At 34.4% G+C, this 14,647-nt stretch overlaps 1 protein-coding gene across 1 annotated transcript in view; it reads right to left on the reverse strand.

Moving 5' to 3' along the window:
• The window catches only part of BBS9 (Bardet-Biedl syndrome 9), a 162,814-nt gene that overhangs the window by 88,964 nt on the left and 59,203 nt on the right, over positions 1-14,647 (reverse strand). Inside the window, exons 11-16 of the mRNA XM_010568001.1 lie at positions 14,220-14,296; positions 11,871-11,924; positions 9,114-9,216; positions 8,064-8,168; positions 5,924-5,938; positions 2,124-2,264 (exon numbers count right to left, since the gene is read on the reverse strand). Of these exons, the coding sequence (XP_010566303.1) occupies positions 2,124-2,264; positions 5,924-5,938; positions 8,064-8,168; positions 9,114-9,216; positions 11,871-11,924; positions 14,220-14,296 (495 nt within the window). The remainder of the gene's footprint in view (positions 1-2,123; positions 2,265-5,923; positions 5,939-8,063; positions 8,169-9,113; positions 9,217-11,870; positions 11,925-14,219; positions 14,297-14,647) is intronic.

Genomic DNA, 14,647 nt, shown 5'->3' on the forward strand with positions numbered 1-14,647 from the left:
AGGAAAGGCAATCCGAAGGAGACTGCTCCGCCTTCTTAGGGCTCAGAAGTAAAGAACATCAGCAGTAGTTTTGTATACCCTCCCTTCATTCACAGGTAGAAGCTGAGCCGCACACTTCTTGTTCTCCAGCCTGGAAACAAAAGGTAGATTTCTCAGAGGTTCAGTCTGTACCATCTAAAAAGAACTGTGATTAGTGTACAGCCAAAAGACTATCACCTTTTACTGGAGGCAAGGTCACCTTTAATTCAGATATTTATGCAAAAATTATGTGGAAATTACAATGAAAAATGTTTAAGTGCACTCTTTTTTCAGCTTTCAGCACAGAGCACTACAAACATCTAGCTTGCTAAAACTAGGTACTCTGCAAAGTCCATGCATGCCCACCTTTCTTTGCATTCCATGTAGTGGATCATACCAGGTTAAAAGGCTCAATTTTAGAGTACCATATTTTAAAAACTACTCCATGTCACCCCTCCTCCCACCTTCCCCTAAAAATAAGGCAAAACGGGGAGTAGGAGAGATACAATTTTTATTGAGTACACCAAGAATCCAAAGTTCCTTCACAGATCACATTATAAACAGCATGCTGCTTTCCCTGCACACCTCCCCCCCACCCATCACTGAAAATGGGATGAACAGAAGTCAGAAGGTTTTAATACCTTCTTCTGGAATACATTAGGCCTATGCTTTGTGTTGTATTTTCAACAATGCATCCCTATGTTAAAAATAAAATATCATGCTCTATTCTGAAAGCATTATTGCTTAGCCATAATGGAAGCCTACCTATGATTAAAACGCCAAAATCTAGACAGTTGAGAAAAAGCTTCTCTGTTTCAAGTATTACACAGCACACCCTTTTGAGAGAAAAGGTATATTTACTCTCAAAGTGAAGAAAATCATGCTACCAAAAACACCAATCATGTCTGCTCCACTGCTCTCAGACAAATGTACTATATAAGCTTTTCAAAAAGAGATGCAGCTCCTCCTTAAAAATACCATATTAAAGTTGTTGGCCCATACGGCTCTCTGAAAACTGTTCCAGAACCCTGAAGTTCAGAAACTTAGTCACTGCCAGACTGAACTTTTTCACAATCACTTTATAAGCCCTGTTTATTCATTTATTCTTGTGCTAATATGATCATCTAGATCCATGACACAGCCACAAAATATTTACTGAAGGCAACTGTATTCCCTTTTTTTGCCTGTGTTTTATTAAGCTAAATGAGTCACTTCAATTCTCCTCTTCAAATCCCTAGATAATGTTCATAGCCTTTTTCTACACTTTTGAGTTTGAATTAATTTTTATTTAATATCAGCAACCAGCACTCAGTGTGCCAGTTCATAGTAACATGATATTAGTTTCTTGCATGGAAACATTTTGCCTAATGCGTCCTCAGTTCTTATGTGTTTGCTTATGATTGTACCTTATTGTACCACAGAGAATTCCTGTGGTAATTTCCCCCTCCTCTCTATCTTCCAAATTATGAGCACATAATTACAGCTGAAATTATTTTCATAACATTACACTTTATAGTACCCAATTTCATTCTTCTTTTTCCAGTCCTAAATGGCACCTAATTCCTCCTTCATACTATTTTAATATTGTCCTGAATATAAAACGTAGCTGAGGTCTGCGCATCAGAAAATATCACTAAGTACATTTCTTCTTTTTGGTCCAAGAAGGCTAATGGAATTATTAAATAAGATCAGGCTCCAGATCAATGCATCAAGAACTCCACAAGTCTTCCTCCAAAGCAACTGTACCCCTTACATACAATATTTACCACTTTTGCTTTGCCCTGCTTATCTTTTTTCAAATGAATGCCCATGTTTTCCCCATTACAACACCACTGATAGAATTTTATGTAAAATGATTTTCTGGATACATAAAAATTAGATGTCTATCATGACCACTGTGTAAAGAAATCTGCAGTTTTACCAGAGACAGATACACTAGCCCAGATGGATTATTATTGAAATATTATGACATTGTTTCTTTCAAAATATACTTTTTGAACATTCTAACATTAGCTTTGTTAATTACCTCATTACTTTGCACAGACAAACAATTCCTGTTGGAATTCCTAACACATTTCCTTCTATAGACATATTTAAAAACCTACCTGGAAATATGGTGAGAAAACTGATGGGAGGCTTATTGGTATCAATAGTTAGCTTGTGGTTTGCTGCTTTTGAAGATTGAGCTGGAAAGCAAATTAACCGCAAAGGCAGCCTGAAGTTACACTGTGCAACTTTCGGTATTCCTAAAACGAAAGAACACAAATTCATCTTTCATATCTGTATCCTGAATACAAGATACTTCATACTGGTGTCCTCAAAGAGGTAAAACAAGATTTTTTTAATGTGATTAAGGAATATGTTAAAACAAAAACTATGTAAAATTGTCAATTTTTGTTAAATTTTGTACCTAAAATACCTTTAAATTTGAATACTTCTAATTACCTTTTCAGGTGAACATTTTCAACTGAATGGGAAAGCAAGAGTTATTAGCCAAATCCACTGCATACCTGTATTTGTACCAATTAACATGCAGCAAAGATTAACATTTTCTTTAATGCTCTAGACAAACTATTCTACTCTAACAGAGACAACAGCTGTGTGATTACTCATGATGCTTCAAACACAAAATTAAAGCATGTATGTTTTCATCAGGAATATCACAAACTAAATCATTTTTAAGAAGACATTTACTCTTTTTTTTTATACTTTTAAATATCATCTATACAACCTTCATATCATCTGTCAGAGGTTTGTGGCTTAGAAAAAAAATTTATCTAATTGAGATTATTACCCAAAGGTATATTAAATTCTATCTTTCAACTCATTGCATCATAACAAAATAGAACTGTAGAACAAACTGGCTACTGCCTTTGGTATTGGGATCTAATATCATATGCAATTTTATCAGAATGGTGCAAAAGAAAAGAGGGAGTTTTAACACTAACATTTAGAAAACATATTCTTTAGAATGTGTAGAAAATTTGCTCAAATATACACATTGTTTAAAATCATCGGCATGTCAGGAATTGCCCAGTATGTTCTATGTGAAGGGTAAAAGTGCTAGTTGCCATAAAATACGGAGTTCTTGCTCTTTTAGGAAGCCACGTTATGTTTTTTTTTAGGAGGATTTTTTGATGAAGCAGCTAACAGGAAAACCTTGTTTTGTTTGGGTACAGACATCACTATAGGCACCAATATTCATCTTATTGAGAATAGTATTAATGCCATAGCAACAATCACTCATTCTCTCCCCAATAACCCACGAAACTCAAACATTAACCCCCCACTCACCTCAGCAGAATTTAACAAAGCACATTTTTCGAGGGAATAAAGTAAGTTACTGTCACAGATTATATGGGGACGGAAAAATCATGAAACTGAAAGCTACACAGAGGATATCAGTCATGTAAGATTAGCAGGTTAGTATAAAAATAGAGCTCAACCATTTAATAGTCATTCAAGCAACCATTTTTGCTAACAATTTTGCTTGCTGCTTCGCTGATCTCTTGCAATGAAAAATTATTTCTAAGACTCATCTCAGGCGAAAAATGTTATTAGAAGGCTCAGATTTATCCCTCTGGTTTCAATTCATTACATCTTTTGGCTGGCTTATAATGCCTCCAAGTAACTACTCTGCAGCAGCTTGTAAAAAAGCAAAATCAGTGTAAAACAAGCAGAAAGATTAAGACAGGTCCTCAAAACTAGGACATCCCTGGGTTCCAAGGAAAATTCCTGAAAAAATACTTGACAATATACCCATGACCTTTCAGAATGATTCACTCAACTGTATCTTGAAATATTTCAAAACTGCATTTTGAAATATTTTTATATTTAAAACAAGATGTTTTTCTTCTTCTTTCAAACCAGCTTTTCCTAGATAGTCTGCTCTCAGTCTGCCTCATCATAAACATAATTGTTCAATATTTGAGACAAAGGTCAAATCAAAACTAAATCAAATCATATCTGGCTTTGGGAGAGGCCTCGGGAGATTTCTACTTGATGAGTCCCAAACAACTATATATAAGAAAATAAAACAAAAAACCTTCAACAAAATTTATCAGTACAGTGAAAAACTCTTGCTGGGAAATGCTTTCAGAGTATTACAGAATTTTAAATGGTAGTAAAGAAACACAAAGCAGTAGCAAAGTGTGGGAGCCAGAACTTCCTCAATCCTTTGGTGGTATGTCTAGTAATACAATCTCACCTCATCTACAGTTACAATACATTGCACAACATACAATTTTAGCACTGTAATAAAGAAAAAATGTGAAAAAAAATTCTGATTCTATTCTAATCTGAAACACAACAGAAATTTTGTAACATTATCTCATAAGTTACTACTATTTAAAGGCATACTATGCACTTACCTGATAAAAGTAATAAAACAGTTACATGCACTGTAGTTACAATTTCACTTCCAAAGTACTCGTGCATTCATCTTAATTATATTTGAAACATAACATTGATGTACATGACATAAAACATTAAAGCTCAGATCTCTAATTTAGGATGTTAAATATTCAGAGAATGTATGCTTCTTCTGGTATTGATGACCTTGAATTTAACCAGTCCAGTGCACCTCACAGTAACCCAAATAAATTTTGTCCCAGATAATTCTGCAAAGTTTACTGTGCTCCACAATACTCTCTTCAGCATCAGGATTTCATCTGGAGTAAAAATTTCTTAAAACAAAATTCAAGTCTTCATTTTTAGAATGTTACCCTTTCAAATTATATACATTTATTTTTAAATAGTTTATTTATATATTTACTGTATTTTTAATAATTTTTAAAATTACTTTGTATAGCAGAAAACTGCCACATGGTGATAGCTATTCTTGCCAAAAATAGTATTTTATTGAGATGGTTCAAGCATCTATTTCCTGTATGGCACCTCAAGGTCCCCCAAAACATCCAGAAACCAGAAAAGGAAAGGAACCGTTAATGCAGTTATCTGCTTTTTTACTTCATTTAGTATGCTCATAAGAGCATAAGTATTGAAAAACAAGACTCAAATATACATACATCTATATGTAAAGCTTCTGTTTAGGAAAACTGCAAAACTGAAAACACCCTTTTGGTTGATCTATAAATCTATGACAAGCAACTTTTTTCCCTCCCCGAAACATGAAGATATTTGTACTTATATATCTTTAAAGTTAGTAAAATATCCCCTACAAGGACTGTACCTTTTCAACACATGTACACAATTACACTGCAAAACTATCCTTCTCTCTTTTTAGTCTAGCTATACATAAGCTAACTTTCCAGTCCTGTTTTGTCTTTTAATTGTACCTTTTGCAGGTATCACATCTATCACAATCACAGCTATGTTTTGTCCTGCTGGTATTCTCAGTTAGAAAGCAGCCTTTTAGCCATGAATAAGATGTTTCCAATTGAAATTGGAATGAAGAGATGTTAAGCGACATCATTCTCGGAGCTAGTCAGTCCAAACAGCATAGCATTAGCTACAAATCCTTAATAGCTGTTTCAGTTGCACCAAAAAAGCTATAATTTAGCTGCCTAAGTTCTTGCTGAAACTTGAAAAAAATAGCTAAAAATATAGTAAAGAAAAAACATACAATTGTGTTTTCCATTTCCAATCTCAATGCACAAGGCACAAATACTTTGCAAAATTCCTATGTTACATATGAGAAAGTGCAACATGCTACAAAAAATGTACTTACTACTTTCTATTTTCCCCATGGGTAATTGTCTTCTTATGTCTAAGCCTCATTTACGTTCAATCGTCTCAAATATTCACAGCTTCATGGGGTCAAACCAAGGATAATAAGAACTTACAGAAATAATAGGTAAAATAACTCTGTTCCAAATCTGCTTTATTCAGCATATGCTGTCATTCATGAAACCATTTGAACTTTGCATTTTTTCCATTCACTCACCTTCAGGATTGAGCTCTACCGTATAACCAGCAATGGAACAAAAGAAAAAAAAAAAAAGGATACATAAGATGTTACTCAAATAAGAAAAAAAGGAAATGTAGTAACAGGTTTTAAAGAACTTAAGCCACGTTTGTTAAGTAGACAATACATAAAGACATAATACTAGCCAAAAAGCAGACATGAGGCCACATTCATCAATAGTGCAATCCCATCCAACTAAGTGACTCATAAACCTTCAGCTGTATGAATCCCACAGAGATACACTGAACACTGATTTGGCCACAAATATGGATATCTTAAACAAACAAAGGGGAAAAAGTCTCTATTCAGATAAAATGAAGTCACAAAGGCACTTAACTTTTGTTTACTAGTATATTACACTTAAGGATTTGATTGCTTTGTAGAAGTAACACCAGTATGTGTATGTAATGTAATGGAATAGATTTATACCAGCTTAATAATTAATAAATACCCCAAAATTTAGCAAGATCTTAATTATGCTGCTTTATTTAGAAGTCTTCCAAATTCTACCATTAAAAGTAAGTTTTTAAAATTTCTTCCACAGTTTCCTAATTCTGTTAGATGTCATGTCTTCTGGGGATTTTTTTTTAATTGCATATAAACAAATATACTTAAGATACAAGATTTCTTTACTTCCCTAACCAAAAGGCTTGCAAAATCCAGCCTAATATCTAAAATATAAGCTTAAGTTTAACTAGTATCACCTGAAAGAAATAATACTTTCATTTGCTGGTGAGAAATACCCTTTAAGTTTGATACTCTGGTCTTGCAAAGCAAAATCACAGAAGCAAGACCAGGAAAACAAAAAGCAAGCTTTCAAAATCAGAGGATCCAAGATACTCAAAAGTATATATACTACCTATACATTCGTACCACAAAACCTGTCTAAAGCCACATCATTAAGTTGGATACTTATGAAGGTACAGCATCTCATTCACAAGGAATAAGCAGAGTCACAAGACAGAGGGACTGAAGTTGTACAAGCTGTTTGTGCAGGCTCCCAAGAAAAAAGGGAAGAGCATCCTTTCCTCTCCCACCCTCTGCACATATCTGCAAGCCTTGTCTACAGAGGGTAAGATCAAGTTCTTTAAAAACATGAGTTTCAGTTTTGTCTAGAAATAAACATTTCAATCATCACATAGCCTAGACTATCATCATAAACACAATGTTTCAAGTGAGAAGTGATGTGAAGTAAATGCTTAAATAAAAATGTCTACACAGGATAAGGTACTCAAGACCACCACCCTTCACAGAAGCCCTGACTCCACATGCATTTCTTTGATGCCAGTCAACTTACTCCATGTCACCATTCCACTTGCACTGGCACAGCTCTGTGTTTGCACAGTGAACCAAATCAGCAAATCTATCTGAGAAATAACTGTTGATTGCATAAGCACAACAGGGGAGGAGGAGGTGCAGGAGCAAAGCCAAGCAGTGAGAAGTGAAGAACAGACAGCTTAAACCAGTTTACGCTGCTTTTAACTTAACGTGGAATCCCTGCCTAAATAGAGTTTCTCTGGCACCTGACACATTCACAAGGCTGTGTGTAGAAAACTAAGCTAATCAGTCTTCAGTTATGGATAGCAGTGTAAATTCACATATTCTATCACTAGGGTCATTAAGGCATTATAAAACAGAACTACTTAGTTTCTGTTCCTTTGGGTTAGTTTATTTGTTTAGAATGAATATGTTCAACTGTTAAAAGGGTAGTGAGGGACAATCACTCCCAATGCTTATTAAAATCTCGTCTGTGGGGAGGTAGTTATTGTCACATTTGCTGGCAGCCCAGAAGGCTGAAGAGTCATAAAGATGTAATTAACTTCTCACTCCCAAAGGTGGTCCCTTAAAGCGAAGAACAGGAGCAAATCGATAGGACAGGGTAGGAAAGCTTGTACAGCTGCTTCCTAAGCCATAAGCACATGATTTTATCTCTATAAGACCAATTACATCATTTAATGATGCTACATAAAACATTAACTAAAACTGAAGGCTAGACTCTGATACACACTATTTCTTTATTACTACTGCTTCAGTATATTTCAAAAGAACATTTATAAGAAATACGTAAAGAAAAAAAACTCAAAAAAGGCAAATCAATTTGAAACCTCCAGTGGCTTACCTGTTGGTGTACTATATGAAACCACACAACTTCCTTCTAGTTCTGATGGAGAACAACTCCCCTTCAAAAAGACAGACAGGACCACGGTTTCAGATGAATCTGGTTCTAAAAACAATACAGAGTTAAATCAAGTAATAGGAGCATCCAAATGAAAGCAACATTTTCTAGCACTTTGGGAAATATCCTACTAAATTATGATAGTTGTTTTCATCAGTTCACCTTTATCAAATCACTGGACATGTTTGGTTTTTTTAAATCCGTAATTTGTAAAAGGCAAACTAGTCTCTCCAACTTATAACTATCTTGAAGCATAACCAGTAAAACAATTCAGCACACTGAACACAGATAATATCAAAACAAATGCAGTTTTATACTGTGATTTTAATATTTTACAAAGCCATCAGCCCTTTGCTCCTGTCACATGTTGATAAAACATAAGAATTCTCCTTTCAGATGACAGCAGCAGTCAGTTAAGCCCTGTTTCATTACTGCATATTTCAGAGCAGAATTGGTCTGCAGTCCCAACTGAGGCAGCATGACATACTTCTCTGGTCTTTAGCTCCACTTAGTCTTCAAGGCAATTCCACCTGCAGCCTTATCAACAGAGCTGGAAAAACACTAGAATCACCAAACAATTGATGCCAAGTTGGGAACATATGCTAGACTGTCCACAGGTGAACAAGCTTTCTGTTCCTGCTTTTAGCTCAGCAGTGCCATTTCTACATAGACAGAACTGCCAGCAAAACAAAGTGCCCCAGCAAAAGTACCACAGAATAACTGATTTTTTTTCTCTCCATCATGAAGCTGTCACCCTGCCTCTCCTCACCTGCCATGCATCACACCATAATCAAGGAAGCAACTCCATTCCTTTCTACTGTGTCTTCCTCCACCAATCTAGAAGCTGCAGAGTGCAGGCAAGGCAAATTTGTAATTGCTTTAACTGCAGTACATCTGCAGCAATGCACTTGATGGAGGCTGGACTATACCTTTCAAACATTCTCAGAAAAAGTAATATGATACAATAGCTGTAATGGTACTATAATAATTTACCTAAATCATCAAAGACGAACTGGTCACAGGTCACTGCTAATGGAGCTTGTACACATACTGCCAGGTTTGGTTTCTGCGCAGTCACTCTGCTCTGTATTGTTATCTAAATCAAGTGACATACAGAAGTATTTAAAGGAAGCAACAAATCAATCTCTGTATAGCAGAAAACAAACATAACCAGCAAAAAGATATGAAAAACCTGCAAAGAGCAATTCAGCAACAACATTTAAGAACTTCAAATTTCAACTTCAAAACCAGTAGTTTCCTTTTACAAGTGTTATTTACTTACAGCCAATAATGGAACACAATAACCTGAAATGCTACAAAAACCTGAAGGGATTTCTCATGTTCTTTGTAATTTTAACTCATGACAAACTAATGCTAAAGTGTTAATTAAAATGTTAATAGTTTGCAAGTATCATGTGCCTTTGTTCAAATGTAATAAATAAAATGTTGCCTCTTTTAGGTGACTAAAGTAAAAAAACACAAAGAATAAAAACAAAGCTAACCAAAGAAATTATTTCCTTTAACTACAAAGAGCAATACATAGTCTTCTGAGTAACTTCAGAGACAAGTTCTATTTATTTTTTTACTGCAAACAAATTCTAAAGTTCAATATGCACGATACCCAGCACAACTACAACTCTAGATATGAGAGTTGACCTAACCATAAACCATGGAGTTGCCCTGGTTCCTTCTACTGTAGGCAGTTATTTCTCTGCTAAACCAATGGATATCAAAAGAATGTCCTTAACTGAGATCTAAAATGAAACCATAGCAGTGACTGAGATCTGAACATGGTCTGCCTATATGGGCTGCATTTGGGCTGCAAACAGGCCCTCGGATAATCCATTGCTATTAATGCTAGCAAGGAACAATCACATCTACCTCTGTACCTATATCAGGTACACTTTGCCCCATTTTCTGAAGCCAGAATCTCAATAAGATGAATAATGAAGATGGAATAGATAGCCTTACAGATGTTATGCCAATTAAATGAGCTAAAAACATGCAGGCATGAGACTGCACACTTCAGAATTTGTAATCAAGACAGTGATATTTAAAGTTACTGGGGAATGCTACTTCAGTATATTTCTCAATTATGTTTGGCTTTCTGCTGCATATAGGAGCCTGAAGTGAAGAATCCTCTTATCCAGCAACTTTTGTCAAAAGTATCTAATTTTATTAAAACTTTTCTGACAGGCCTGTCATTGGTGCAAAATTAAATTTAAAAATTCAGCTTTTTAATATAAAAATAAGTGTTACAAATTCTGGAATTTTTTTTAGAGCACGACCACCATTACAATGGCCAAATAATATTCATTAGTAACATTACCTACTTTGCAGAAAACATGCAAGGTATTCATATACATTGGTTGCAGTTGTGCAATTCAATAAAATATTTAATTTTAAAATTTATCAAAATTGTTCTCAACTTGTCCAGATTCAGTGGTTAAGTTCAAATTAGTCTGACAGGACTCATAACATGCAACCATAATGTACAATTATTTCTTACTTTATAAGAACCAATGCTTATAACTTCGTAAATATTAAAGAGTTGAATCCATTAATTAAAAGGATTTTTCCATCAATTGCTATTAATTAGAATGGAGTTATACGAAGATCAGTTAAATGAACTTATCACAGGAAAATATATTCTGGAAAAAGTTGAATGCATGGTAACTGCTACAATTAATATTTTTGTTTCATTAAAAGGTATAAGATGCATAAAAAAAGAAAACAGAAAGGGGAATTATAAAGTCTTCCCATTAAAAAGCTTATGAAATATATGAACACATCCATGCTCATTTTAAACAGTGTTTGCCATTGGCCTTACAATAGCAATAATGAGGAGATGAGGGAGAACAATGGGAGTTACCTGCATTCCCAATACTGAAATTATAACTGCTCTCCAAAAATCAGATTTGGCAATTATAAACACAGTACTTTCTTCTGTAATAACTCACTTATACAATATATTGCCTTCAATGTAAACTAAAAGCTGATAAATTCATACCCTTCTGGAGGTAATTTAAATTTACATTACATATTTTAAGGTACACCTATATTCACAGCCTGATTCAAAGTCCAATGCCATTGACCTGAACTTCTTTGAGCAAAACTGTCACAGACTTTATGAGGATTAGGATTTTATTCTGTAACATTTTAGTATCTAAAAATGCAGAAAATTACTGTATTTAGGCAATACTGAGGAGAAACTACACTTGCACACACGTGCATACCTATGCACATACACACTCACACTTTCTTTAGAATCAGTTACAGGCAGCAACTCTCATAGGACTGCAATGATGTCAATTTTCAAATTAGATTTTCCTAGCAATTTTTTTCACTAGCAAAAGCTATGAAAGTCTTTTTACAAAAGAAAGTCTATTTTTGCTTATTAACAACTAAAAAGGCAGCTGAAGATAACAAACGTCACACTTTGAGTAACCAAACATTTATTCCCTTTGAAAAGCGTTGGAAGAATTATTCTTACAACTTCAACAACTAATAATGTTTTCGTGTCTGCTTCTTGATAAGCCTATCAAAAATAAAACTCCAATCACTTTCTGACTTCAGCAGAAGGCTTGCTAGAATGACACCTTGTCATAGTAAGGAGAAAAAGAATTAAGTATATATCACATTTCAAATTTTACTCATTTTCATGATTTAAGTGAAATACACAGAAAGTGACAGGTTTGTTAAAATTTGCCACCGCTATTTGAAAGCTACTGTTTGAGACAGGCACAGTACCTTTACTGTAACTGATGGTACTGCCTCTGCTTTTACCTCACTGTCAATGGCTTGCTGTGAAGAAAAAGATGAAAACAGAGTAAATTCAATACTACACATGAATGAATGAACACAATGAATGCAATATTACTTTCCTACCATCAACTTGGTAAACCAGGAATTAACAGTAAAGGACTTATCATTCCTATGACAGATTAAAATACACAAAATACATTTCTGAGTTCCTTCTGAAAATGTAAAGTCTCCGTTTGAAATTGCCTGCAAAAAGGATAGCAAAAGGTCATGAATGTTGTGTATATAAGAAACTAATACACTCTGATGTATATATGAATATTTGAAACTGTTTTGTTTGGCACACTACTTTCCACTGTATATTTTATTTAAATTCTGGAAATACCTTCTGTTATTCAGCAGGGAAAGGTGACTTCCAATCTGCCAATGTATTATATGCGCACCATAGTATGTGCTACAAAATCATCACACACTATCTTATAATCAGAAATATATTTTGAACTTCAAAAGAAAATTATAGCAGGCATCTTGCTACTCCTGCTAATTTCTATTTCAATAGGCAATTCCATCTAATTCAAAATCCATCCTGACCTTGCTGTGTATTTTAATATCTACAGTTTAAAAAAATGTTCCTGTTTAAAATATTTTATTTTAAAGAAACACTTCACTTCTGCTATAATATCAAATTACTGACTTGAACTCACACCTTCTCTTGATAAAAGAGTATATTAAGAACAATCTGATGTCCTCTACCCACCCTCCTTTTCATCCCAACATGCCAGTATAAGATCCACATCTGCAAGGTTCCTAAGAAGTCAGGAAGCTGGTAGGCTCTCTGGGTTCTAGAAGTAGAACTTACATTTGTACATTGTGTATCTTTTTAAGTTAAAAAAACATAGCTACTTTCATACTGGTTGTCATGCCCACTGTTTGTGGTCACCAGTGGTTGATTCTGAAGCAACAATAGGGATCCAAAGAGATTGATCCTTACCATATTCAGCTTTCAGAAATCAGCTGGATTTCCTGGATCAGAGGCCATACACAGGAGGTGGTGTTAAATAAGCAAGTGGAAGACCATTCTGGTTATCTAATCCATTTTAATACATCTGTATCCTTTTTGCTTTTACCACACACATCGCACTTTGAATCTTTTCACATGTGCGGAAGTAGTATCTGCAAGCCTGTAGGTTCCAAGATCACTGCAGAAGCCCTAAAACTGTTCCCACATTTGCTGTATTGATCCTTCCCCATGAAGCATCTTATCACATTTTTCCTTTCTAGATGGCTACTGAAGGAACCCCCAGGAAAGCCTACCACACAGGAAACTAAGATATATAGACAGCCTTGGGAAATAAAGATTTAAGGCTGTGGTTCAGTTGAAACATTGAGTTACTTATATATGAAACAGACCTTTTGCATCTGGAAGGTTGAGCAAATGAGCCCAGCAGCATTAGAGCATTCTATGGACTTAACAGTTCTAAGCGTTGTGAGCAGATTATTGCAGCTAGCCAAGACCATGTCACACTCTCCTTTCTTCCACAGACAAGTGCTAGGACACTAGCACATTATAAAGAGGTGCCTTTATCACAGAAAAATAGTAGTAGAGGTAGCAGTAGTAACAATAACAGAGTTTAAATAAATATATCAAATATATATATACACACACAAGTATTAAAAAGCAGCTCCTTGTGTATTTTTTAAACAGTAAGTAGCCCTGAAAAAACAGTTTTGCAGAAATTAGTGGCCAAAAATGACTAATTACAGATGTTCTAGTGCAATTAGTACATTCTGAATTGTTAAAATGAAAAGTTTTAAGAGACAATATAAGCTCTCCTAAATCTTCATGTGAATTCATTTTTATAAACTAGGTATGTATACAAGATGAATAAACTCATTAGGCTGCAACACCAAAGAATACTGAACGATACCTTGCCAGAGAAAGATTATTTCTTACAACACATCTTTGAGTGGTTCATGTATTCTATCTTTAAAAGATACACAGAGTGACACTTTTACTGTTTCCCCCATATTACTAACTGCTCACCATTAAAAATTCTCACTACTATGAAGTTATTCCAGATCCAAAGTTCTCATTCACTTACATTTGCTTAGACAGGAATCTAAAGGTCCCCAGAAAGAAGATGCTAAATAATTTTAATAATTCTAGTTAAAATCATTAACAAAAGTGCATTTTAATTAAATGAAAACTGGGGGCTATGCAGAAGCTCAGTCCAACAAATACAAATATGTAGTAACCACTATCCATGATCGACCATTATTTACTCATGTATGAAACCGAAGTTTTCAGTGCAATTTTCTTTTTATACAGGTACATACAGATTCTGCATCCAAATCAGGTGAAACTTCTGCTGTGACAATTAGATCTCTGTGTTTTTCAGATTTGGGCAAAATATCTGAAACAAAAAGTAAATCAGCTCTCCTTTAACAAACATGCAGCTACGTTTCTAAAAATAATACAATTTCAACATTATATTACCTTATATTTCCTCCATCATTATATACTTATAAATATTTTATATTGATATATAAATGATTAATATATAATATTTATAATGTAATATTTATATTACATTTATATCTCAACAATACATTACCTGATGATTTCCAAGACTGCCAACATACAAGGCAAAGAATGCTATGAACTCATTTATATCCATGATAGAACCATATGTAAAAAAAGTTGTACAGATTATAAGCTAGGCACTTAATAACAATCTCTTAAGAGTCCACAAGTCCAGGTCTAA

The sequence above is a fragment of the Haliaeetus leucocephalus genome, unplaced genomic scaffold (genome assembly GCF_000737465.1).
Source record: "Haliaeetus leucocephalus isolate CR32 unplaced genomic scaffold, Haliaeetus_leucocephalus-4.0 Scaffold234, whole genome shotgun sequence".
NCBI lineage: Eukaryota > Metazoa > Chordata > Aves > Accipitriformes > Accipitridae > Haliaeetus > Haliaeetus leucocephalus.